This window comes from Pyrus communis, chromosome 7 (assembly GCF_041283825.1).
Source record: "Pyrus communis isolate YQ-2024b chromosome 7, ASM4128382v1, whole genome shotgun sequence".
NCBI classification, from domain to species: Eukaryota; Viridiplantae; Streptophyta; class Magnoliopsida; order Rosales; family Rosaceae; genus Pyrus; species Pyrus communis.
The window spans coordinates 21826403-21853105 of record NC_142571.1 but is presented as its reverse complement, the minus strand read 5'-3'; the positions used below and the strand labels follow the sequence as shown (position 1 = coordinate 21853105).

Genomic DNA, 26703 nt, shown 5'->3' with positions numbered 1-26703 from the left:
GTGGCTGACATCGTCTAGACATCAGCCTTGTGTCACATGCCCTTCAGGCTCTCGGGTTGGCAACTCCTGCCAAACCTCTCCCTCGAGCCCGCTCGGGCTCCATCGCCAATACACGCTGGACCAAGTTGCTCAGGCTTTCTAGCCCTATTTGAGAGCCAATCCATCGGGCTATTGCCCACGGTGGAACTGCTCTTATGGGGCGCAGATGTTTCTAACACTTAATTGCAACAGCATCCATCTCAAAGTTATGAACAAAATGCAACTTCACATCTCATTTGGTTTCTTTAGAGAGACATCATATCTTTCAATGCAAAGATATTTAAAATTTCATTAACTGGATTGTAATTTTAAATACAATATGCAAGTAATGATCCCAACCCCTTTACAGACCCTACAACTTAGGACCTCAGAGAGTACAAAATTATGCCACACAGAGCATGAAACGGGCGAAAAACCCTTATCGCATGCTTAGTTCTAGGCATGGGACGGGAGCTTTGCACCTTGAAAAAGATGAATCCGCAGACGCCGACCTCTTTCATTAAATAATAATTACCCAGGGCACATCTTTGTTCCTCCACACTATGATGATATCCAAAAAAAAAACTCTGAAAACCACGCACGGATTTCACCTATTTTGAAGCCCCTCAATTGCCTTCTTCCACTGCCAAGCTCTTTGTTTGGCATCCTCAAATTGTAGTACCTTTTTCGGCTGAAAATTTTACATAACTTGAAATCAGAAAAGGAAAAATAAGGATAATGCAACTACTTAAAACTTGAGAAGCAATTTCATCAACTCAACGCTACAGCATCGCATTTCACGGCACTAAAGAATTCAATGTCATATTATCGTAAATACATTGGAAAGCACTCAGTAATAAAGCCATGCCGCAAAATATTAAGGGAAAACTGACTGACGATAATATGTGACTGAGATATGAAAGAGTAGTAAGGGCATACCGTACAAATCTTGAACTGTGATGGACTAGCAACTTGGATGCTCAAGTCATTAGAGTTGTCGGACCAAATTATATTTCCCTTCACTATTAGCTTTGCAGGATCCACATATATCAGTTTCGGCTTGTTGGTGAGGATAAGCTGCACCTTCTTGCTTGTCAGCTTTTGAATTTTCTTCACCATTGAGATCATAAGAACGGACTCCCCGGGCTCAAGGAATTGTTGCCTGTTAGCATGGTAAAACACAGATTAAAACATCGATGTGGAATTCATAACAGAAGCAGCAAATGCAATATCATAAACTCTCTGCAGGGGTTTGGGGAAGTACTTCCGGGATAAGGGACGTAATTAAAAATGCTAAAGAAAATAGAACAAAACAATTAGCCTCCAATCAAGTGAAATTATCTCATTTAAGCATATATTTGGATCTGAGACACTTTTCAAGAATAAAATTATACTTATTACACAGAAGTTCACCACAAACTTTGTAAGCAAAAATATCTAGTTCTTAAAGTAAAAATAAGTGATGATAAACATGAAGCAAGGGTGTAGAGAATACCATTTTGAATCAAAGGAATCAATTGAAGCGAGCCTAGTTACATGACCAGATCCTTCGGAAGAAGATGTGGCACCACTGTTACCCTCATTTTGTTTTGCTGCACCATCTCCAATGTGTGTGGGGTTCCATGAGTTATCACGGCTATCACCCTCAACTGACTGAACACCAAAAGCATAAAAACCAATGTTTAACAATCTAAAAATGCTCATGTAAAAAAAGGAATAATATAAGCAACAGTTGATTTCCATAAATAAATACTCCAACAAAAAATTGAAAGCCATACCCCTGTCTCTAATGCAAGTTTTGGAGGAGTTTGTCCTCGTACATTTTTCCAGTCAACTCCCTTAAAAAATGGATGCATCTTCAGTGCAGCATAACCGTCTGGCCCAGCACCTGGTCTCCTGCTGGGATCTAAATCCTGCAACAGTTGCACAACACTAGTTGATCAATATTAAAAAGGAACTACACTTTCTCAAAAAACGCAAGTGGTAAATAACTCCATGGCATTCTTAAGGGAAAGAATTTCAATAAGAAACTAAAAATATGGATGTTATTTGCCTCATCCTAAGGGAGTGCTAGTTACCAATAGCACAATCACTAATAAAAGCTAGGTTGCAACAAGAATAAGTGGGTAGCTTACCAATAACCGGTTAATAAGGTCTTTAGCTTCCTCCGAAAAATAATTTGGAAACCTAATATCTCTTGCTATAATTCTTTGGAAAATAAGCCACTCGCTTGCATCTTTGAAAGGAGAAGTTCCTGAAAGCATTTGGTACAAGGTGCAGCCAAGTGCCCAGAGGTCATTTCTGTTTTGATATGTTCAAACGAGCAAAAACAGTGTTATACTACATAGATCATATACTATTAAGAACAGAAAAAATAAACAGGAAAAAAAAAAGACAGAATACTTGTCAAAAGTAGTAAAAAGTATACAAGTTTTAGGGTAAGCTTAAGAATTCATTTGAAATATAGTACAACCCCCAGTGACTAAACATATGTCACTTACCCAAAAGTTGCAGGAGAAGAATTCAGGACTTCGGGAGGAACATAGGCAGCTGTCCCCACAAATGTGCATGCCTTATCATCTACACGAGGCATCCAGAGAACAATCTCATCATATTATTCAAATTTTAAGCACAGAGCCATAGAGACTTCACCATGACTACAATTATAAGATACCTGATGCTGCATTCGGAAGAACCGTAATTCGGCTATCTTGCATGGGCTTTACACTCCCAAAATCAGCAATCTTGATATTACCCTCTGATGTAAGTAGCAAGTTCTCTGGCTGCCATTTAAAAATATATCAGCATTTCATACGACGTTAAATTGAACAAATATAGTCTTAAGGGAATACCTTTATATCTCTATGAATCAATCCCATACTGTGTATGTACTCAAGGGCGTCTACAACTTCTGCTGCATAGAAGCAAGCTTCATCCTCAGAGAGGCGACCCTTCTGCACACAATTCAAGAATAAAATATATTAGTTACAACATCAAATGAATTATTCTCAATGAAAAAGTAAATGCAGAGGTAATTTCAGAATGACATGAAGAACACATGTTATAAGCTTAAAGCTTACCCTAGTTATTTGATCAAAAAGTTCTCCACCTTCACAGGACTCAAGCGCCATGTCTTCGTACAAAAGTAGGAAGACCAGTGTCAATAAGATCCGGAATTGGAAACAACCAATAAACAACAGAGAATACAAAAACACTGAACCTGAAAGAATAAGTGAATCTGAAACAAGTACAGAAGACATGGGGAGGTTACAACCAGAATACCTACACAATGAAAAGGAATCTTGAAATGTAAAAAATAGCCGCACAATTCCTGGATGATCCAGCTGATCAAGGACAATACGTTCCAACTTCACATAAGCTGTTTTATTTTCTTTGGTGATGAATTTTTTGTCCATGATCTTTAATGCATAGACAGTTCCCGTGTCCTTCTTCTTAGCCCTCACAACCTGAAATTATTGGTAATAAGAGACAAGAACCCAGCAAAGTTTAAGCATTACAAATAGTTCAGAAACCATATGTATACGATATCAAAAAAACATTTATAAGAATAGTGGGCAGAGAACTATCTCTAATTTCTGTTGGAACTGAACCCCATAGAGAGCCCAAAATCTTCGTTTCCCAACTCTCCTTGTAATCTCAAAACTTCTTCTTCCAGTTCATAACATATTAACTAGCTAAAAATCCTATGTCCTTAAATTTACTATAAGCTCACAACCTCACACCAACCAATTGCAGGTTTGAAGCTCCACCATTACCGAGAGTAAAGAACAGGAACACACCATACACAAGCATCCCAACTTACAACTGATCGACCCATATGACACTTCTTTTTGCCCGTCCATTACATTGTAAAAGTTAATCCCTTTATCGGCCAGTTCACACTAAGTAGCAAAAATTTGGCGAAAATGAGGACTTCCATCAAACCATATGCCTTACAGGGTGAGTTCTTTTGCAACAATTGATATTTTTTACAACCCATAAGCAATTATAATTTTTTTCAATAAATTTACAGCATATGCAACCCATTAGTTTACAAATGAATTACATCATTCAATAACACGACTAGGCATCCAATTCATGACAATCCCCAATCTGAAGAAAAACCCAGATGAAAAACGAGCATTTTAATAGAATTAAAACAACAAATTAATCAATAAAATTCCCAAAAACTGGATGAAAAATGGGACCTTGGAGTAGGAACCAACGCCATAGATCTTGCCCAATTCAAAGTCTTGAATGGTGAAATGCTCCTGGGGAGCCCTGAAAGCGAAGCTCTTGGATCTCGGAACATTGCTGTTGGCGCCATTCGAAGAATTCCCCTGAATCTTCAACTTAGCATCAAAATCTTTCTCCATTGCCAACATTATCTTTTCTCCCACAATTCCTCTCTACATGTTGAGCTCTCTCTCTCTCTAGAAACCCATTTTCTCTCTCTACAGGAAAAGCCTAGGGAGGAGAGCAAAGACCATCACTTGGATGGGAAGAGAGTTCCTTTGTCCCCCTTTCTCTGATATTCTCCTCTGTAAAAAGAAAAAGTGAGGTGGGATTGGATTGGACTGGACTGGATTGGATTCCTGATTGTTGAAATCTGGGTATGTGTGTATTCTGAGGAAGGTGATCAGCTTTAGCTTTGGTTCCAATTTCAAAACCCTAGAAAGCAGAGAGAAATTGGATTATTGCGGAATTGGGTAATGGGGAGGAGAGAGAGAAGAGAGTGGAGCAATATTAGTTTTTGGATGGAGGAGAGGAGAGGGAGGTATGGGGATGGAAGAAGAAACGAGAGAGGAGATAGGTAACATGCCACATGGGATTCAATGATGAATGGGTGGATGGATGGCTTCCCAACCCCAAAGGCCCTAAAATGGAAAATTGGAGGGAGTGGCAATGAAATTTGCTCATGCATATGATTGTGTGCTTTCTAAGCCTTTTTATGGAGCTTTGCAAATTTGCAATGTCCAGTGGGCTTCTCTCCAGCCTCCTAGTACCGTTTTGTTTTAGGTCGAGGATTCAAACTTGAATGTATAGATATAGCATATCAGCTTTAATCAATGTGATTACGCTCACTTGTTATATAATTCAGAACACTTTTCCGTCAGACTTATCTAAAACACACAAAGATGTTTATATTATTAGATAGTGATTCGAACCGCACATTCTGAAAGAAGCTAACCCAATAAAGAGTCTAGATCTATAACACCTTGTGATGTCATATTATGCGACAAGAGAGCATTTAAAATTTTATCATAGCTCCATAAGATACACAATTTCAGCTGTTTTTCACGAGAAAAGTGATGACATAGAAATGGAAGTGCAAATGGTATTTAGATTCAATGGAAGGTTCAATTGGTCCTGTTAGGCAGACAAAAAAACATAAAAATATAGTACTTTAACAAAAAATCCGCAAAACTTTGAGAAGTCGCCAGCAACGGAACACGATTGTGTCATTCAACAACAGTTTTCTTTCCCGAAAGTTCCTACATCGTTTTCTTCCATTCGAATTCGAAATTATCCATTGCCTGGACCCTGTCCATTTTGTTGATTTTCCTCCTCACCGCCTCCGTTTCTATCTCCATAATGAGCCCATGGTAGAAATGACTCCAACAAGACTGCGATTGCATTTCGATTTGCAACATCGCGTGGAGCATGGGCGCCCTCCACTGGATTGCCCACATTTGCAACGTTACCGGGAGCATGACCGCCCTCCCTTGGATCACCCAAAAATTGTTGCAAAACTTCCGGTGGGGCAGTTGGCACTGACAAAGAGAAATCTGAAACTAACAAGTGGGCGTACCTATAGCAAACAAGTAAAGCAGTCAGTCATTTACCAACTTCAGGCTTAACATCCGCAGTTATAGCTTCGCGAATTTACGCAACAGTGATAAACAAAACACTAGGAAGTGTTGCCGAAATGCAAAATTGTAACTGCGTGCTTACTCGTTTTTCTCGGATGAGAATGCCTCTTTTCTCACGCATGCCCAATCGTTCTTCTCGCTACTATCATGTCTTAGTGTCTCGATCACAAGCTGTGCAGCATCCCTCAGCAAATCTTGCAGATCTGGAAGCCTCCATAGAAGAAAATTCCTCTCGACATATATGTTTATTAGGTGATCCAAGGATGGGATTCCTACTTGATCTGCTTGAAAATATGGATTTTTAAGTATCTGTGCCCACACCTTGTCCTTCAAAGGCACCTTTTCCACTAATTTCTTTAGAACAGAGGGGTGAAGCATCAATGCCTGCTTCATAAGATCAGCGGAAGTGGACTTAGCATTTTCCGGTGCACCTTTTGAAGATTCCTCTTTCTCAAGATACAAACGGCAAATGGCAAGGGAATATGAAAAATTTGGAAACAACCACAAGGAGTTATCACTTTTATATTCTTCAGAGAACCGTTCTAGCCATGCATACTCCTCCGCCCTCAATGAAAAATAGTCAATGCAGAACATGGCCCCCATTGGATCATCAGAATCTAGTGAAAGTAACAACTTGCAAACTTCTAAAGCCGATCGATGGCAACCACGCCTATCCATATTTCTCATGTGAGTAAAAAGTACAGTGAACAGAGGCTTGTTTGTTTCATGGCTGTATTTTAGTTGGCAATTGCCCTGCAAGGGGGTGAACATTGGATTCCATGCACATTCCAAAGCATATAAGCACTTCGAGATAAGTTCTGCTGATATTTGATGTTCACCCGAAAACTTATAGTACTCTGCCATGGTTATAAGCGAATCCAAATGATAAGGACTGTATAACAAAATACTTGCAATTCCATTGATGTCATGTGTAGCTTTGGCAGCTTCAAATGCCCTCTGAGCTTGAAGGTAGGATGAGGAATGTACATATCTGCACGTAAGATCAAAATCCAGATTACAATGCATGAGTCAAAACCAAACCAAAAGGACGCAGGACAAATATCATAAATCCTAGTCTGAAACTCTAAGCTGTGAGCATAAACAATGTAAAAATAGGAGAAACTAAAATTTGAAAAAATAAAAGGAAACAAGAGTGTTGAATATTTGACTCAAAAGGACAGCCATAATTGCTTAAAGAGCAGGATGCCAGCCATAAAACATAGCTGGATGACGGATGACAAATTTATGACTATATGGTACTAAAGACATTTTAGTAACGAGTGTGCTTCTTTATAATTTCACGCAATCATCAACTAGTTCGTCCAGTACAAGGTAGACATTCAAGTGTTACCAAACGTAACTGATATAGTTCCAAACTTTCAGTCACATAAGAAATTTATGTTAAAAAAAGTTTGTGTTGGGACTACACATATTTGCACATCTTAATGTTCCATCAACTTACACAACAATATCCCCATGAATACAATTTGCAAACACAATTCAACCACATTACAATTCAATTCATACTGGCATCAACTGCAGTTGTCTACAACACCCGTTAATTAGAGTTCTGCTAAAGTACTAATTATTACATATTTGAGAACTACTTTCTTGACAACGGTTAACAACTCTCTACATTGAGCTCAAGCCCATCAGTAGAACCAACTTTCTTCTATGTGCAGAAAAAAATTGATAGCACTAACAGTTTTTGTACTCATTTTAAAATACAACACCAAGCCAAGAGAATGATCTTACCGAAAGTGGTGGTATCCATCAATCACTCCAAGAAATTCCATGGACAAAGAACCATCCCAGCGATGCCAATGCTCTGATGCAGTGACAAGTATAGTTTTTCTAGGAATATGAGCAGCACGTCTTCCACCACGCACCATTCTAGAACTGCCACCACTTCGCTCATGTTTCTCAAAGGACTTCACCACCTTAGAGCCAAAGATTCTCCGCAGCTCATTTTCAGCATTTAAGTACTTGGGATCCACTTGTAACGCAGAGGGCGCACATGGCTTAGCCAAATTCTCACAACCTTTTCCGCTGGATGCTTTTTCTGGGCCATCCAAAGAGATCGACTCAAGAATCACATCCAGGGGCTTTTCTACATTGGAAGCACCCGAAGAAGAATAAGAAGCCTCTTTGTTTTTCTTCTTTTTCTTCTTCTTTGATTTCTGATTGTTGGTTGACGCTACACCGACCTTCGTTTTCAGCTCAGGCACAACAACCAAGTGTTCATCAACAGTTTCAGGTTCATCCCCCTGCAACCACCCAAAACCCCATAAAAAAAAAATTAGAAAATTAGTCAATACACCCCACAACTACAAGTTTTATACAAAAACACTTCACGAGCTCAATCGAGAAAAAAAATCCTCTCGTCTATCCGCTTATCATGCTCTAATTGATTCTTAACCTCCCATTACCAATCCAATTGGGGTTTTTTTCCAAAGTTTCGAGCTTGAAGTGTTTTTCTCTAAAGTGTAACCCTTTTACAGAATCCAACACAAACCCATCACAGCTCGATGATCACTCAGAAAATTGAACGCAAAAATCAACAAAATTTCACCATTTCACTTCGTTCAAATTCTTAAATCCACTAAAAAAAGCAAAATTTTAAAATTTAATTAAAAAAAGTGAACCTGGTGGTCGTCGTCGTTGTCCCCGTCGTCGTTGAGGAGATCAAAGGGATTGAATTTAGCTTTTCCGTTGAGCTGCTGGCTTTCTTCTTCTCCTTCTGATTCGGATTCTATTACGTGTCCGTGTTCTTCTTCTTGTTCCCTCAAAACTTTCTTCAGCATTCGACCGGACATCGTCGAAGTAATCCGAAGCTCGATTCTCTCAAATTCTCAATGTTTTGTAATCAAATCAGTTTCAGCCCTTGAGCCTTCAGTGATTCACCTTCCAGCAAATAAAACCCAAATTCACCTTCCAGCAAATAAAACCCAAATTGCCAAGAAAACGAGAGCTCGAGGCCGAATTCGATTACTGGTTATCCCAATTGGAGACGGGAAGACTAAAACGACATCACTTCGGTGCTCCCTTGCTCAAATTGCCACGTAAACAATAGTATTATCATTAACATTTCTTATTAAGAATTAGAGGACACACATTTTTTTGGCACACTTATTTATAGTTCATATTTAGAAACTTAATCCTAACTATTTATATTCCAATCCAGCATTTAATCATACATTGTAAAAAATTAGACAAATTCAAAATAAATAAGACAATATGTAGTAAAACAAATTAACGAACACAGTTCTATAAAGAAATATTAAAATTCTATTAATTAATTCAATGGTCATATGGTTGCGGATTAGAGTGACTTTTGGTAAAGATGTCATTTGAGGAAATACCTAAGAGCACTTCCACCCCTAACATAAATGCGCCAGCACTCAGCATATTTATCCACTTGGTGAATAGTGATAGACTCTAATGAACAGTAATAGACCAAATGCATTTCCACCCCTAACAAAAAATTGCCTAGTCATTTTTATTAAAATATTATTATTTTTCCTCTCAGTCACAAACATGGACGGACACCCAAAAGTGACTCACTTACCAATCCAACACAATCCCAAAAGCTATCTCTCTCGATGTCTCTCTAGTCAGTCATGGCTGAAAACGAGCACAAACTACAACAACAACAGCTAGAAGAAGCTATTGTGCTCCCACCTTGGCCTGAACCTGGGCATTTTCCTGGCTTTAGCTCTCGACAACTTCCAAGAGCTCCAAACCCAAGTGAGCGAGCTCTCTTCCCGGCTGTGGCAGGCGGAAGAGCAAGTCAAGCTCATGAGTTCCTGCTGGAAAGAAGACTCTAAAGGCAACACCAGGGTCATCGAGATCTTCGCCAACCACCGCAACGCTTGGCAAGCCAAGGAGAAATGGTTGCTACACCAGATCAACGTCGCCCATCAAGAAATTGGCCACCTCCATGCCAGGATTCTGGAGCTGGAGAAAACCCAGGACGATTCCAGAGGCCAGGATTCGGGATTTGGAGAGGGAAGTTGGGGAGAGGGACGGCATGATTGGCTTCAGCGGAGGTTGAGGGTGTAAGCGTGAGATGACGTCAATCGGGGTAATCCATGCCTCTATCAATTTTGAGCTAGCTTGGAGACCAACTTCGGTTGGGTGCCAGCCTATCTATTAGGCTGAGGTGGAAAGCCTGGTTGCCGGGCCATTGTTTTGGCTGGGTGCTGGCCTATCAGTTCCCCAGTGGAACTGCTCTAAAAGATAAATGATTCAATCATTGAAATACATTATGAAGTGGGCCATAAGAAAGTTGAGAAATACTAAGGAGACTCTCTCAAAGTGAGACTCTTTGTCACCCAATGATGAAGCCATATGAAGAATAGGGTAAGGTCAAGCCTATCCTGAAATTTCACAATATATACATGTTGTCTACTGGTTTTAACCAAATAAAGCATTGGGTCTATTGGTTGTATAAGTTTGACAATCGTAGAGGGGTTTAGGGTTTGAAACTCACCGGACCTATTAACTTTTGGTTTTTTTAAACGTAACCTAGAACCTTTTGTTTCTTAAAACCAATATACAACATTTTTTTTTTGTTTAAATACAACCTTATAACTAAGCTTCTGTTTTACCATAAAAAAAAAAATTATTTTCTTTTTATGGTCAGTTCATATAAAAAAAGGTCTATACAATTTAGAAGAATATCCAATTATATTGAAAGAAAAATCTCATAGAAATAGTTTTGATTCTTGACCTTAAATTTTTGTTCAAACCTAATCCTTTTTTTATCAAAACTCATAAAGAAATTATTTTTTATAATATAATCTTCTTAATACCAAATTTTTCATACAAATTTTAAAGATCCATCACATTTGTTTGATTAACATTTTCCATGTAAAAATAAATAAATAATAAAAAACTTATTTTTTCTCCAATTAATTATGTTGCTATATTTTGTCTAATTTCTTTCATATGGCTTAAAGGCCCCTCCTAAGATCGATTTCTGGCTCCACCACTGCTATCACCTCACAATTTAACGTTAATTATCGTGCTAACATTATAGAATATTGTGAAAAAAAATATGAGGTGGTAGAGAATCCACGAAGAGTCTTACTTTTGAGAGTCTTCTTAGTATTTCTCAAGAAAGTTTGTTAAAATCAAGGTTCTAAAAAGCGTTAGGTACTAGTCAAACGCCGAGCAGGAGCCCAGGGTTTTTTTTTTTAAATTTTAAATAAATTTATCATATAAATATATATATGACACACCCTAACCCGGAATGTCCACTTGGACTCTGAATCGAGCTGTGCTGGTCGTCACCAGAAGGGCGATGAAGCCATAAGATGTAGTGATGTGGAAAAAGTGAGTGAATTTAAACCTAAAAGTGCCTAAATGTAAGAGTGCGCTAGTGAACGGGAATGAACTCATTCCACACGTGATGTCAGAGTATAAGTAAAGTAGTAGAGTAGATTGAGAATTATACCATCGGAAGTAGACTTTAATATCTACTTTATGCCAGCAATCCTCGTCGACACAAAATCTGCCACTAAAACTTGAAGGGGTGAAAAATAAGGGTGAGTGGGCCTAAAAATAAAGCTTTGTAAAAACCTTTCTGAAAACATAATAACCCATCACCGTAAAACAAGTATAGTTTCCAAAATATACATACTATGTATAGTATGAAAATACTTACCGTAGCTTGCAATATCTCAAGAATTCAATACATTATAAATTTGTAAATAAGCATATAACTTTTAGTAATCACAATATCTCACAGAAATAAACATAGCACATCGAGTGCTCATCGACACATGTTGACACATGAGTTCATGCAGAGGTATTCTGACATGAACATAACTGGGTGTAATAATGATTTACGCTATATTACTACAATTACATGAAGATTGGCGCTATGCACATCACACACGAATCCTAATTGCCTATAGCAATCTAGGACATGATTGGCACCTACAATGGATCCAAAGCGAGCATATGGTGCGATGTGAACATACACGTGAAAGACTGGCCCTGACACGGGAGAGTACTAACACCAGTGTAGCACACGATAAACAGATAAAGTAAATAAAATCATACAGTGGTAAATTGATAATTCACGTCACCATAATACTATTCACAGCCATAAATATAATTAAGGCATCAATAATAATACGCATATATGTGCATCCCGTAGGACGTAGCATAATTTCATAATTTCTATCAATGCGATAATTCTTATAAACGTCAAGCTAATATAGGCGTATCATAGCAAATTCTTTATGAAATATATAAATGGAAACTAACAAATACACACACACACACACACACTACATGAAAGAAAAGACCTATGTAAACACGAATTTTCCTAAAACAAGAACACATGTACAAAATAATATTTTGTATCAATTTTGGGGTTACAATCTCTTTTACAATTTGATCCTTTGATTCTATCTTCGTAAATGTAGATATGTGGATGGGCTGTTGATTCAAAAGGTCGTCGGGGCTTAGTCTAGGGATGAACAGTTGTGCAGATTTGTTGATGTTGTTGATCTAAAGGGCCGTCGGGGCTTGATTTTAGAATGAACGGATCTTCAAGGGCCTTCAGGGCTTGATCTAGATGAACAGTTGATGAACGGATCTTCAAGGGCTTTTGGGCTTGATCTTGAAGAACGGGTGTGTGGATTTGTTGATGTTGTTGATCCAAAGGGTCGATGGGGCTTGATCTTAGGATGAACGGATGATGAACGATGAACACTTTCTTCAAGGGCCGTCAGGGCTTAATCTCGAAGGTTGAGGGAAGTTTCTTCAAGGGCCGTCGGGGCTTAATCTTGAAGGAGGATTTAACAAAGAACGAAAAGGGCTTTCTTGATCATTTGAGATTTGCTTGAGAACTTTAGAGTTTCAAAGCTTCAAGGTTTTGGTGTGATGTGAATTGGTGAAGTGAAATGAATGAAATTGACTTCTATTTATAGACTTTTTCAAGGCCTAATTTTGAATATAATATTCAAATGAAATAAATCATTTCTACCAAGTGTTGACACATGTCCTATTTGATGACTTTTCTGATTTTGTTCGATTTTTTATTGAGTTACATGATACGTGTAAAATTTATGTGATATGTGAACGTTGAAATTTTAATTATTGGTCAACATTTATTTCACCGAAATTTCGATATCTACAACAGTCACATGTACTTGCGATGTCACATCCATTCGAACTAGGAAGACCGGATTCTCCGATAGTAATCGCACATAAGCATAATATTTTGAGGCCCGTTAGTAAAAATCAACTAAACCGACTAGATTTGGCAAAATAGAGTGCGGATTTGGAATCAGAGCGTCGAATTACGCTAAGAAGGGTCCTGGTCAAATTTCGTAAAAAGTCAACGGTCGACCTTAAAAGTCAATCAAGACGCCGAGTCGGTCAACTACGTTAAAACTTTGAAATTTCACTAAATGGATGTCAAAAACGAACTCGGGGTGCTGAAATTAGCCTTGAAGCGTTTCTGAAATTTTTTTGAAAAAAGTCAACATAAGGAATATTCCTAAAATATTCTGAGCCTATTTCGGAACTGGGCCAGGCTGGAACAATGGCCAAAAGGTTTGGGCTTATGCCTTTTTTTTCTCAGGTCAGGTTGACCCGTTGGACTCATGGGCCTCACAGCACTCGCTGAACCCAACGAAAGAGAAAGCCAGATCTGGGCTTTTGGTTAGAAAATTTCAATAGCTCCAAACAACTATAAATCTCCACTAAAACTAGCAATCCAATATATCAATTTGAAGCCCAATAAACAAGGAATCGAAAAATACCATTGAGTTCCTCGACCATGGTCGGAGTTGGCTGGAAAAGTGATTGAAAGCCGCTGGATCTCCGCCGAAAACTAGGGAAGTTTCCCCCAAGGCATTTCTGCATGAAAATGTCGCCAAAACATCTTAAATGTACCCTAATCATACACCAAACAAGATTTAAGAAGTTTTTTTTTGGGGGGGGGGGGGGGTGGGGGCGCTGTTTGAGGCTCACCTTAGTTGGGAACAGCAAGAAATCACCGGAGATAATTTTGAACAGTGGTGGTGCCACTGTGTAGAGAGAAGAGAGAGAAAGTAATAGTCCAAGGCTCAGGTTTTCATCTATAGTTTGGGTTGTGACGCTCACTAGAGGGAGTGGCGAGTGATGGTGCAGTGGTCATGGTTATGGGGTGCTCACGCGCGAGAGAAAAGGTGAAAGAGTTGAGGGACAGGATAGTAGAGAGAGAAAGAGGAAGTTTGAGAAAGAGCAGAGAGAGATGAGAGAGTTCGAGAGGGTCCCCAAACAGTGGGGGAGGAACTGCCACGTGGCAGGAGATGAGAGAAGAGAGTCTGATTTGTGGGCCCCACGGGCCATAAATATAACTATAATAATAAAATATTCTTTTTGAAAAATATTAAAATAATGATATAATACTATAAAAGTTTGAATAAATAAATAAATATATAAAAGGGAAATGTTATTGGCACTCCAAAAATCTCATTATATACCCCTCACAAGTGTATTTTTCTTTCCTAATATAGAAAGTTTGGAGTGTAGAATGAGATTTTTGGAGTGCTAATAACAATTCCCATATAAAATATAAAATAGCTGAACCACATAGGATCGCTTGAGGCTACCTTGACCGCTTAGGCGGCTGCCTAGAGGCTTCACTGATTCCTAAACGCCTAGGTCCTAATTGAGAAGGCCGGCCTCCGCCTAGTGCCTAGGCCGGTTTTTCAAACATTTGTTAAAATGTCCCCCAATCCAAACTATTTTTTTTAGGGGTGGAAAAAATTTCCGAAAATCCCAAACCGAACCGAAAAAATCCCGATCCCAAACCAAAAATTTCCCAAACCGAAATTCCTAAAATTTTCGAGATGTTATCCCGAACCGATCCTGAAATTTCGGTACGGGATTCGGGATTGGTTTCTCGATATTTTGGGAATCCCATACCAAACTGAAAATATATATATATATATATATATATATATTATATATATTATTCTTTTATAATTGATGCTAGTAGTTTCTAATTCATGCTTTACAACCTGGAATGCCCTACACCTTGCATATTTTTCATGTTCTGTTTGATATTCATTTGGATTTTATTATTGTTGCTGTCATGGCTGATGATTTCAGAAGGCTTGATTCTTTTGTCTCTCAACAGATTGTCAAAAGGGTTTAATTAATTTGAATTTTGACTCTGATAAAAACAGTCAGTCATGCCAATGTTCGATTAAATGGTAGTGTGAATGAAATGACATTCCTAGTTCATGAATGTGTTCTTGAATTATATATTTGAAGAATAAATCATAATTTCACATTTTAATTTGGGATTCCCGATTTGTCCCGAAATCCTGAAAATATTTCAGGATTCCCAAAATTTGGGATTCCCAAAAATTTGGTTTGGGATTGGTATTCAAATTCCTGTCTCGAAAATTTTCGGTTTGGGATTCGGGATACTAGTTTTGATTCAGTATCCCATACCGAACCACCCCTAATTTTTTTCATACATCGATATTTTATTTGAAATTTGTAGGGACGGAGATTTAGACTTTGGTGTGGATGAAGCACACTGTTTTAGCTAATTTGACTAAGTCCAAATTATTTAACACATACATTAGGAACATAAAATGGAGAAATGATTTCGATACGTCGCTTTTCTCCTTATGCACACCTCTAGTGTAGGGGAGAAAAAATGTGTGCACCCATAGAATTTGTCCTTTTCATTTTGTCCAATATTTTTTATATTGATATTCTTCTTTTAAGTTAATCTAAATTGTGGACTGGATCACTATTGTTTATGGGGTTTTGATGCTTTTGATGTTGTTTTTTCTCCTTTGAAGAGGGCTCCCGGATTTCATTTGTTGGGAGAATGTAAAAGAGCTTGCTGCGTGATAAAGTGGTTAGCTATAATAACTTACTAGTAATTTTAAACAATGTTGTTAACATGGATAAAGTAAGATACTCAAACCAGCAACGCTTGACAAGCTTTGTCTCACTATTTTCGTCAATTTCGTTCTTTGAGTTTATTGTACAAGCAACTGATGAAATTTGTAAAACACTAACCCTAAACCCTAATTCCCATAATCAGTTCCGTAATATGCTTTGCGAGAATTGTATGTTTGTGATTTAAGTTAAGTTTGTAGCAAATTAACCTTTTAGGTGTATTGTGATATAGGTCGACACAAAGTTAAAGAATATCACGATACAGGCTAGCTAGGGTTTCTGTGGATAATTGGACCCAGTTATCTTATCTCTACACCCAACTAACAAATTTTATCTACTAAACTTCCAAGTTTACCCTTAAATAAATAAGGATAAGAAAAGAAAAGAAAATAAACATTGGTATTTTTATCTCTACACCTAATAACTCAAAAACTGGCACACTAGTGCACTCCTCCATTATTTCCTGTAAAACCCACACAAATAACAACAAAGTATTCTCTCGAGTTCATCAACGAGTTAGCTTGTTAGAAACCCTTAATAGCCCTCATTTATTATTTCAGCGTAGGTTCTCAATTGATATGTTTGTTTGTTTGTTGGAACCATTATCTGGGAGTTGGCTACTTGCATAAATTATTAAACTAACAAGTCAGCTTGCTAGAAACCCTTGTTGCCATCTCTTCTAAATAGACACTGACATGGAAGCATTTTTCTCATATTGCAGGAATTTGTTTCATGTCCAACGAATTTGTAAGAAGTTTTCTCCGCTGAAATTATAAATGAGGGCCGCTAGGGTTTTTAGCAAGCTTACTTGTTTATGAACTTGGGAGAATATTTTGTTATCATTTGGATGTGTTTTTGGGGAAATAATGGAGGAGTGCAGTGGTGTGCCATTTTTTTGAGTTATTGGGTGTAGAGGTAAAAACACCAATGTTTATTTTCTTTTATTTTCTTGTTCTCATTTATTTAAGGGCAAACTTGAAAGTTTAGTAGAGAAAATTTTTTAATTGCGTGTAGAGATAAGATAGCTGAGTCCAAATAAAATTTTCCTTTTTACATATGCCAAAATACCTTTTGCGTGTGTTGTGATACATGTCGACACAAGGCTTAGTTTCATGTAAAGTTTCAACTTAAGCGTAAGACGTCTTTGCATGTGCTTTCTAAATAAAAGGAAAACAGAAAAAAGTCTCGCTTAACAACACCTGCAGCTTAAAAAATCCTAACATCTTTCATTTTAGTCGTCGGCCCCTTCCTCCTATTCAGGACGGTGGTAGCAAATGGTCATGTTGTCTCCTTTCCTTCCCAACTCCTCCTCCATTTTGCTAATCTTTTCATGGCCTTACTTTTCGGATGCCATTGTTCTGAGCGTTTTGTATCTCGGTGTTCTCTGAGCTTTGTCTCTATTTGCTCTGAGTTTGTCTCATATCTAGTTTTTATGCCTTGTTCCTCTCCAAATATGGTTTCTTACCGCGAATTCTCAACCATCTACCCATGCTACTCAGTTCATCCACTACCAAGATAGAAAGCATTAGTGGCAGTTAGATTTGCCCCTAAAACTTCAATTAGTGGAAAATTAGCTACAAAATACTAATTAGGGGCGGGTAAAGCCTTAAACCGCTCCTAATATTACTCAAGCCACGTACTTGCTGATTTGATAATTAATTCATTTTTAATTTTGTTCCACCTTTAATATTTGGATAATGTTAGGAACATCAAATTTTTTAAACCAAATTTACAAACCAAATGATGTGGGTGTAGATGATTGAATTATAATTAAGTGTCGGTTAACATGCTTATCTATAACATATTATTTGGTTTACAAATTTAGTTTAAAAATTTGGTCTACCTAATTTTATTTTCGGTAATTATGTGGTGGAGGATGGTTTCTTCTTGGTAGTTATGATAATTTAGCACCGGAGGTAGATTTGTGGGAGCCAATTTCTTACCTGCCTGAGCCTCTGAGATGGAAGTTTGTATAGCCGCACCACTTGTCACATCTATTTAAACTAAGTTTTGTAAATTATATGGCGTGATTATTGATGGATTATAATTAACGTGCTTTTTTTATTAGTGATACATTACATAATTTATAAATTTAGTCTACCTAATAATACTTTTTTGGTAGTAAACGAGTGTCTCCTTCAAGAACCTCCTCCAGCGGAGTGCGGTAGCATTTAAAGTGCAATTTACATTATTTGATAGGATTATAAGAGCGCTCTAGCACAGTGGCTTGCTACCCTTATTTTTCTTTCATCCTTTTAGTTCTTTGTTCTCTCTTCAAGGTGGCGACAGCGACTTTGTGGTAGTTGTGCAGCTTATTTGATGGAGGTGGATGCTCTACTTTTTCAAGTCTAGGTTTTTTTGATTGCATGTTGCTATGGGCTACTCATCTCCTATCTCATTGTAAGTTTCTTTTGTGGTATCCGGCTTTTGTTTACCATCTTAAACTCTTTTTGAGTTATCCTTACATTGTAGTAGTTTTTTCCTTCAATGAAATTAACTTTTTTGACAAAAAAAAAAAAGTGCAAAACGTCTTGGCAATCGACCACCAATTAGGTCAATATTTAATGATAAATATCATTGATACTATTCATACTTAACCATATATTGTTATGTGTGAAGTTTATTATAAAAAACCTCGATGATATTAAAAATGCAATATCTCATATATAAGTTATATTGTATTTTGTTGTACGATTAATGTCACATCGCATTAGCGAACATCTTGGTTTATATTGCATGCCTGGATTTGTAACCTAGTAAAATCATTGTGGTCAATTTGAGTTTTTTCAATGAAGAAGAGCATGCCAAAAGCAAAAGGGTGTTTTGTATAATTGTATTGTATCCGACGCTCTGCATGCTAAGGAGACATTATAAAAAGAAGTAAAAGCTATATATATTTAGCTCCCCTGTGGACCATATGAATTGTGATTTTTATATGTTCATATACAAAATGAAATGATCATCCATTGACATTGTAGTAGCTGGCATGCATGCAGCCGTACAAAATGTTAGCTTTGATTTCTCATCCGGCGCAGATTATGGAAGAATTTGGAGAGATTGGGAAGAGAAACAGAAGTGCCTTTTAGCTCAGCATCCTTAAATGGTAGTAAAGCTCACAACTTTGTTTATGAGATAGTTTAATTTATGAAATTTGTGTAGATGATCTACATAAATCTTGAAATTTGAACTCATTCAACGGTAATAAATAGAGTAGTGAACATCATCATCACTTGAAGATGATTAGCAAAAATAATCTCGGAGGAAGAGTGGGGGGTGGGGGTAGGGGACACCAATTAGGGTTTCTGGGATTTAAGTTTGTATACAATGTGGGGTGGCATGTGAGTGTTTATGATTGCTTGCACCACAATTATAGGCTGCAAAGCAAATCATTGCAAACACCACGTTTAACCATCTCTCATAATTATTACATATTTTGTGTGCATGTTTGCACGCCTCTTATGATTGATTAATATTACTTTGATTAATTACTTAAGCAGGGTAAAAGTTCAAGTGTCAATAACCGTCTTCAAACTATCTTTAGTCCTTATTACCCTTCTCTCTTTTGTCATTTTTGTGGGAAATTTTAAAATTATGACTATTTTCATGACACACTTCGACCGAAATCAAGACGTACATTTCATTTCTCAATGGTTAAAATGATCAATTTTTTGTAAATCGTCTAAATTTGATTGTTACCTCATCAATATTTAATTGATATAACGTTGATATTTGATTGATATATTGTCGACATTGATTTTGATTAATTCAACAATTGAGATTTGATTTCTAATCATTTTAGTCAATTTCTCAAAACTTTTGGATATGCTAAAGACTCTTAGTCCAATTTTTCTTACTTTTAGAACTTTAACCACTCGAAAGGGGGTTTAAAAACTGCTCGAGGAGTCTCGAAAAGGGAGGGTCGAGCTTTTGCTTGGGGGAATCAAGTAACTATATTTCTGATTCTTAAAAATGAATTGGCTGATAACTGTTATGAACCTGATAACTGTTATGAACCATCACTCTAGCATATTGCTAAGTATTTTTCTTCTCGAATTTAGCAAGTAGTACGAAATGTCTCATTTACTGTTTACATTATTAATCACATCTCTCGCAGTATAAAACTCTTTCACAACAAAGTTGCTAAATTAAGGTTAAAAAAATGGTGGCTAAAGTTACAAAAGAAGACCTTTGATTGAGTGGGTTTTGACATGATAACCGGCGTTCTAATGATTATTATTTGGAGAGGGCTTCTCACTGACCCCCACCAACTCACAAAGCAGAAGGACAAGGAATTAATCATGCATACTTTTTTTTTTCCCTCTTTGATTTTTGAAATTGAGAAAATTTTAGCAATAATTTTTTTAATTTTAACTCAATTAGAACGATGATTTTTTAATTTAAAATTCATGACTATAAGTTCTTTAATTCATCAAATCGCGTAGCTATGATTGTTTTGTCAACTTAATTAAAACTTCCATTAAAATGAGTCATGTGCGTGGCACATAAGGCTAAATCAAGGTGCAAATATAGATTACCAAATGAAAAAAAAATTTAGATTTGTTTCTTCAACTTTAATTCAATTAGAGAAATGATCCATCAACTTTAACTCAATTAGAGTAATAATCTCTAAACGTTAACCCAATTGTAGCAATGGTTCTCTCAACATGAGTTATTTTAACGAAATTCTAATGAAATTGATGGAAAAAAAAAAATCATACCTATACTTTTTAATGAGTTAAATAATTAATCGTCATAAATTTTTAATTGAAAAATCATTTCCACGTTATTCTCTTTCAAAAATAACACAAAAAGAAAAGCTAGCCAGCCATTGCTAATAGCAACTAATACTTCCATTACTAGACTATAAAACTAGGCCTCTATTGTCTATTCCTTCATTGGTAATTGGATTTACTGCGGCCATGGCTGGAGGCAACTTGAAGAATGCAGTGATAGCATTTCTCGCTCCCCTTCCCTCCATTCTCTTCTACCTCATATTCCTCAGCAACCACCATAGCCAAACAAATGAGAGCTTCCTCTCTCCTCTCTGGACATGGTGCTATCACCACCCTCTTCTCCTAGCCAACGTTTTCTTCTTCCTCAACGTCAACGTCCTCTTCTGGGTCATCAGCCAAGCTCTTTCCAGCCACTGGGTACGTTGATTTTTCGTTCAAAATCTGATCTTTTTGGGTCTTAATTGCAAATTTGAATTTTTTTTTATGAATTGGGTTGGTGCAGATGATCGATTTGTACTGGACTGTGATCCCTGTAATGCTCGTTCACTACTATGGATCTCACCCTCTGGCTGATTACAACCGGTGGCGGTCGACGATTGCAATTTCGCTGACTTGGGTTTGGAGCCTTAGGCTTAGCCACAACTACTTTAGGCGGGAAAATTGGCAATGGGGTGCCAGGGAGGACTGGCGGTTCACAGATATGAGCTCACAGTACGGCAAACATTGGTGGTGGGTTTCCTTCTTCGCCGTTTACCTCTCTCAACAGGTAGTGCTCTAAGTGTTTGTCGAATTGCCTCAATGAGCTTCCAAGCTGGTGAAAAATGTGAAAAATGGTCGCTTTTGGTTTTCTGATGGTTGTTTTTAACCTTTGTAGGTTTTTATAATTGGGATATGCCTTCCATTCTATGTAATCCACTCAGTTAATGTGCCACTGAACATATGGGATTTTGTTGCCGTCATAGTCTGCATTACTGGCATTGTTGTAGCATACTTAGCTGACACGCAGCTCCATGACTTTGTGAGCCGAAACAACAAGCTGAAAGAGCTTGGAAAGCCCGTTGTTCCGAATCTTGACGAAGGGTTGTGGCACTATTCGCGGCATCCCAACTACTTCGGAGAGCAATTGTGGTGGTGGGGATTAGTCATATTTGCATGGAACTTGGGACATGGATGGGCCTTTGTTGGGTCTCTGGTCAATACAATGTGTTTAGCTTATGTGACTATACTTGTCGAACGCCGAATGCTGAAACAAGATTACCGAGTAGAAGCATACAGGCGGTATCAGAAGACAACCTCAGTGTGGATACCTTGGTTCAAGTCATCTCCAGGAGGAAAAGATAAGAACGCTTAATTGATAATCCTTTCGGTGTGTTACGCTTTGCTAGTTATTTTTATCTGCAATCTATCCATAATCTGTGTTCGTGTCTTATAATGTCCTATGTTCAAAAGTTGTCATCAACTGGTATTTGTTTGAAAGAAATGAATGCAAGTTGGATTTTATTTGTGATAATCTCTCTACTTAGTAGTAGTAAGAAATTGTACAAAATTGTTCAGAATTTACTTAAACAGTTGCCTTTAGTTTAGAATGTGGAATTTCCATGAGATGTGGCTTTGTTCTTAAATTCCATTGTGTTACGATAAACATAGGATCGAAATCTGTACTGTTAAATATAACAGCACAAGATGGTAGCTTAAAGAGTTAACTGTATCACGAAGACACGATTCATTCCAGAACTTACTTCAATTGAAATGCACAAGGCTCAACAAGCTTCAGTAATAATTATAGTACTAAACCAGGACATCATTTGCCTACTTTTGTGAAACTTGAAAAACTTCCATTGGGAATGGGATCCCAAGTTACATGGGTAGGCAAGTTTCCACTTTAACATTTGCGTGATTGTCATTGTTCTGGGGAATCTTGGATGAACCATTCTGTTTTTGTAGTTAGTCAACTCATTTGAAATAGTCATGTGTTGGAATATATGATGCAAAAGTAGAATCAGCTTTAACCCACCATCACCTATTTAGGTTTCTATGTTCATGGATTTCTAGTATGCATCGGTGTATATGTGTGGCCGTTTGGCCGTTAGATCTTTGACTATTGGATCCTTGGTTGCACATCCAACACTTCATTCATCCGGTGCTAATCATACACCAAAACATAGCAAAATTTTCGTAGTTTTCAAATACACAATACACATATTTGACTTCTCACGGACAGCTAGCTGTTCGCTTTGTCAGTGCACTTAGAAACAGTTATAGGACACCTGTCCCTTTTTTTTTTTTTATAGAAGTAAGAACCTTTTTCTTTTAAACCCCAAGAATCCCACTGATAAATCTGCTGCAAAGGAAAAGGTGTGGTGGTCCTGGCATGTGCTTAGCTATATATGAATACTGGGAAACCATGCTAATGGATCATGTAGACCTTCAGAGAACTCCAGTTTAGGATAACGACTTATATAGAACGGGTTCATTGCGATGTCCCAACCCACTAATACAAAACCATATATAAGTTTTTGTCCACTTGTCGTTGCATTATAGGACCTAGACACCACGTAGCAGTGAACCTGTTCCATGCAAGTTACTCTCGATTTCTAGGAGAAAATAGGATGCACATCTGCAAAAAGTGAAATTCACTTTATGAGCCTTGTAAAATTAGAAGAACTGTTTGGAAAGATGAAGCCCTTGAGTATTCTTTTAGAGCGTTTACTCTTGATCCAAAGTTCAGAGTTTACCCTTGTATCCAAATACTAAAAAGGATGTTCGAGTTAGTTATAAAGATAATGTTTTACAGTGAGGTGATTCAATGAGCTTAGCATTTAACCTTCTCAAAGTGTAGGGGTCCCAGTCCCACGCAGCTCTATAATTCCTGTGATTGTGAGGGCTTAAAAAGCAGGTGGCGTAGTATGTTTCAAAAGTATTGAGATTTGAAAGTGCTTTCTGCAAGGTGCAATCTTTGAATATTGAGGACACATTCAGAAGTCTGTCTAGTGGCATATGTTTCTTTAATCTCTCAAAATTGGATTCTCCTCAAGCTGCAAAACTTGGCCAAATTAAAGTTTCAACTTTCAAGCAAAAGCTGCAAAACAGATACCATGGGGATGTACAAGTTCATTTCATCACTTTACTTTTTATCATATTTCTGCATGCATTCCGTTCTCAACTCATGTCTTAGTTTGGCTGTCGCCGGATCAACGAGACAGATAAACTGGCCGTGCCTGAATTCAAGGCTAGTATATATAATGATCCCCTTGGAGTCGAGAGATCGTGGAATGAATCCACCACTTTTGCCACTGGCATGGTGTGTCATGTGGTTACCGCCACGAGAGGATCACCTGGAGCTAAAATCCTTGAAACTTGGACGCTCATATCACCACGTGTTGGAAATTTGAGTTTCATCAGAGTGTTTAGTCTCTTAAACAACAGCTTCCACCATGAAATCCCCCAGAAATTGGCCGTCTGCGTAAGCTGCAAACTTTGGTATTGCACAATAATTCACTAAATGGGGAAATTCCCGCTTTCTGGACTCGCTTTTCCATTTGCGTATTTTTACCTTTGTAGTTTCCAGAGTAAAAAAAAGGAGCATCCTTCCTGTGATTTTGAATTTTTCCCAAAGATGTCTTACCAAAGTCTTCTTAAAGCTACTGATGGATCCTCCTTTGCCAACTTGATTGGTTGGGAAGTTACGGTTCAGTTTATAAAAGATTACTTGATCAAGGTGAAACGACAATTGCCATCAAGGTACCCAACGTACCTTGTTTGACGTGGAGCTTCCAAAAGTTTCAAAGCTAAGTGTGAGGCCTTGAATATTAGACACCATAACCTTGTGAAGGTACTGTCTGCATGCTCAGGATTCGACCATCGTGATTCTGATTTCAAGGCCTTAATTTACGAGTTCATGGTGAATGGGAGCTTAGAGAAATGGTTGCATCCAGCTCAGACAAGTAATGAGACAAATGAGAGGGCAAGAAGCTTGACTTTTTCTCAATGGGTGAACATTGCTATTGGTGTTGCAATGGCATTGGACATATCCACCATCATCAGTGTCACGTGCCAATATTTCATTGTGACCTGTCAAACCCAGCAATGTTCTTCTCGACGACGATCTAATTGGACATGTAGGTGACTTTGGGTTGGCGAGTTTTCTTCCCACAACTCTTAAAGATGGTTTTGGTAAGCAATCAAGCTCCATCAGAGTAAAAGGAACAATCGGTTATACTCCAAGTGAGCAATTTCTAATTCTTTTTCGTGATATTTTAGTAGGGCCTTCAGCTGATATTTACACTGTTAAAAAAACTTGTATAAATGCAGAGTATGGTATGGGACATGAAGTGTGGACACAAGGTGACGAGTCCAGTTACGGCATCCTCCTGTTGGAAATGTTTACCGGAAAAAGGCCAACCAGTGACGTGTTTCAAGGAACTTCAAATCTTGACAACTATGTCAAGGCAGCACTACTAGAGCAGGTGGTTGAGATTGTGGATCTTGTTCTTCTTCACGAAAAACAGGAAGGGGATATGAGCGCAAACCAACGTCTTACTAAGGCCAGCACAACGATTCACATCAAATTTGAAGAGAGCTTGATTTCAATCCTTGAAAATGGCATTGACTGCTCTACAAACGTGCATGGAGAAAGGTTGGACATCGCTGATGCTATGGCTGAGATGTGTCGGATCAGAAACAAAATTCGAGCGGATCATAAAATATACGTTGTGTTAAGCATGTAAGAATATTGTTTCCTGATATGTGAGCTGGAGATTTTCTTGATCAGTAAAACAGTATCGATGAAGAGATTGTCATTTTTTTTCTTTCCCTAAGGAATCTTGGATGAACCGTTGTGTTACATAGTTATTTTGCCACGTGATGTTCCGATTTAATAATGCAATGTCATGTAAAGAGAAACCTACAGACATAGTATTATTAGATCATAGCGCCACAACAACAGTGAACTCGTTTCATGAGAGTTCGTATCTATTGGAATAACAGCTGTAAAAGTGGAATCAGCTTGACCCACCATAACTTACGTAGCTTTTGTCTATTTTCATGGGACAGGTAGACGTTAGCTTTGCCAGTGTTCTAAGATACAGTTACAGGACCCCTTGCCCCTAATTTTGTAGGAAGTAGGAACCTTTTTCATTTTTAAGTCCAAGAATCCCACTGATGGATCTTTTGCAAAAGAAGAGCTGTGGCTGTCCTGCCATGTGCTTAACCATATGTGCACTGTGAAATTAAGCTAATGAATCATGTTCTTCCTTCAGAGAACACTGATTTAGAGGAGAAAACAAGACGAGCATTGTAAAAAAAAAGGTACAGATTCACTTTTATGAATGTCGTAAATTTAGGACGGTTTCAAAGACGAAACCTTTGAGTATTGTTTTAGAGCGTTTACCCCTGAATCCGAAGTTCAAGGTTTAAAAAACAGTTGAGAGCTTAACCTTGTATGCAAGTGTAAAAAAGGTAAAACATTTGTGTAAGTTCAGAATGTTTTACTGGGAGGTGATTCAATGAGCATATTAGCCTATTAGGCTTGTTGGGGCGCACTCTGCTCTGTGGAATAAAAAGAAAAGAGAAACTTTGCCTTAACTAGATTGCCTGGCTTGATTGCCCTTCCCCAACAATTATCATAAAGTAGTTGTTGCATTTTGTGTATCAAATTTTTTCACATGACAAAATACATAAGATTTTTCGAGTGTGTATAGTAATTTTTAGCCGTTTAAACTTTAGTTTGTTAATTGGCGGCACATCTAACTCTAAGGGTGATGCCTTTATTTATTCCATGCATGTCATTATTAGAATTTTTAGAATAGATAATGGGTGGTTGAGGTCATATTAGATAAATTTTTTAGTGTGTTAGAGCATCTCCACTCATCCTTATTGCCGTTGTAACTGAGTAAAATTGCTTTCTTGCCCAAAAGAAGTTGCTCCACCGGTGGAAAAATAGGAGGGCAATTGTTGCAAGAGCAGTTGCCCTGCCATTTCTTGCGAGAGCTTGCGCCGAGTGGAGAAGCATAGCGAAACAGCTCAATGTTGATGCAACAATAATGATAATGGTAAGACTCTCAAGTTGTAACAAGAAGTCAAGACATATACAACGTGCTACTACAAGTTTTTGATTTTTTTTTTTTATCACGTTGGAGGAAACGGAACTCTTG

General features: G+C 37.7%; 4 protein-coding genes across 4 annotated transcripts; 2 read left to right on the top strand and 2 right to left on the bottom strand.

The window, feature by feature from the left end:
- Positions 1-302: 302 nt before the first annotated feature.
- LOC137733991 (3-phosphoinositide-dependent protein kinase 1) lies at positions 303-4999 on the bottom strand. The gene is made up of 11 exons (XM_068473216.2): positions 4227-4999; positions 3305-3485; positions 3099-3151; positions 2871-2972; positions 2693-2801; positions 2520-2598; positions 2154-2319; positions 1797-1931; positions 1514-1671; positions 958-1180; positions 303-709 (listed from the first exon to the last, which is right to left on the bottom strand). The coding sequence occupies exons 1-11, from the start codon at positions 4401-4403 to the stop codon at positions 626-628; spliced, it is 1467 nt and encodes a 488-aa protein (XP_068329317.1). The 5' UTR covers positions 4404-4999; the 3' UTR covers positions 303-625.
- Positions 5000-5331: 332 nt separating this feature from the next.
- Positions 5332-8962, bottom strand: LOC137734131 (transcription factor-like protein). The gene is made up of 4 exons (XM_068473425.2): positions 8537-8962; positions 7647-8158; positions 5974-6882; positions 5332-5830 (listed from the first exon to the last, which is right to left on the bottom strand). Exons 1-4 carry the CDS (start codon positions 8705-8707, stop codon positions 5545-5547), a joined length of 1878 nt encoding a protein of 625 aa, XP_068329526.2. The 5' UTR covers positions 8708-8962; the 3' UTR covers positions 5332-5544.
- An 11622-nt stretch (positions 8963-20584) lies between these two features.
- On the top strand, positions 20585-22061 carry LOC137735395 (3-oxo-5-alpha-steroid 4-dehydrogenase (DUF1295)). The gene is made up of 3 exons (XM_068474820.2): positions 20585-20968; positions 21054-21317; positions 21426-22061. Exons 1-3 carry the CDS (start codon positions 20738-20740, stop codon positions 21900-21902), a joined length of 972 nt encoding a protein of 323 aa, XP_068330921.1. The 5' UTR covers positions 20585-20737; the 3' UTR covers positions 21903-22061.
- Positions 22062-24167: 2106 nt separating this feature from the next.
- LOC148695889 (putative LRR receptor-like serine/threonine-protein kinase At3g47570) lies at positions 24168-25278 on the top strand. The gene is made up of 3 exons (XM_088697421.1): positions 24168-24269; positions 24384-24594; positions 24863-25278. Exons 1-3 carry the CDS (start codon positions 24168-24170, stop codon positions 25276-25278), a joined length of 729 nt encoding a protein of 242 aa, XP_088553547.1.
- The last annotated feature ends 1425 nt before the right edge of the window (positions 25279-26703 follow it).

Bases quoted from the DNA above. Each gene is read 5' to 3' on its own strand.
- LOC137733991 (XM_068473216.2), bottom strand. From the start codon at position 4,403: ATGTTGGCAATGGAGAAAGATTTTGATGCTAAGTTGAAGATTCAGGGG. The intron at 2,973-3,098 runs GTAAGCTTTAAG...AATTGTGTGCAG, and splicing joins TTTTTGATCAAATAACTAGG to AAGGGTCGCCTCTCTGAGGA. The intron at 2,320-2,519 runs GTAAGTGACATA...ATATCAAAACAG, and splicing joins TCTTCTCCTGCAACTTTTGG to AAATGACCTCTGGGCACTTG.
- LOC137734131 (XM_068473425.2), bottom strand. From the start codon at position 8,707: ATGTCCGGTCGAATGCTGAAGAAAGTTTTGAGGGAACAAGAAGAAGAA. The intron at 8,159-8,536 runs GTTCACTTTTTT...GGGTGGTTGCAG, and splicing joins ACAACGACGACGACCACCAG to GGGGATGAACCTGAAACTGT. The intron at 5,831-5,973 runs GTAAGCACGCAG...TGTTTGCTATAG, and splicing joins TTCTCATCCGAGAAAAACGA to GTACGCCCACTTGTTAGTTT.
- LOC137735395 (XM_068474820.2), top strand. From the start codon at position 20,738: ATGGCTGGAGGCAACTTGAAGAATGCAGTGATAGCATTTCTCGCTCCC. The intron at 20,969-21,053 runs GTACGTTGATTT...GGGTTGGTGCAG, and splicing joins AAGCTCTTTCCAGCCACTGG to ATGATCGATTTGTACTGGAC. The intron at 21,318-21,425 runs GTAGTGCTCTAA...TAACCTTTGTAG, and splicing joins CCGTTTACCTCTCTCAACAG to GTTTTTATAATTGGGATATG.
- LOC148695889 (XM_088697421.1), top strand. From the start codon at position 24,168: ATGTCTTACCAAAGTCTTCTTAAAGCTACTGATGGATCCTCCTTTGCC. The intron at 24,270-24,383 runs GTGAAACGACAA...AACCTTGTGAAG, and splicing joins TAAAAGATTACTTGATCAAG to GTACTGTCTGCATGCTCAGG. The intron at 24,595-24,862 runs GTGTCACGTGCC...GTATAAATGCAG, and splicing joins GGACATATCCACCATCATCA to AGTATGGTATGGGACATGAA.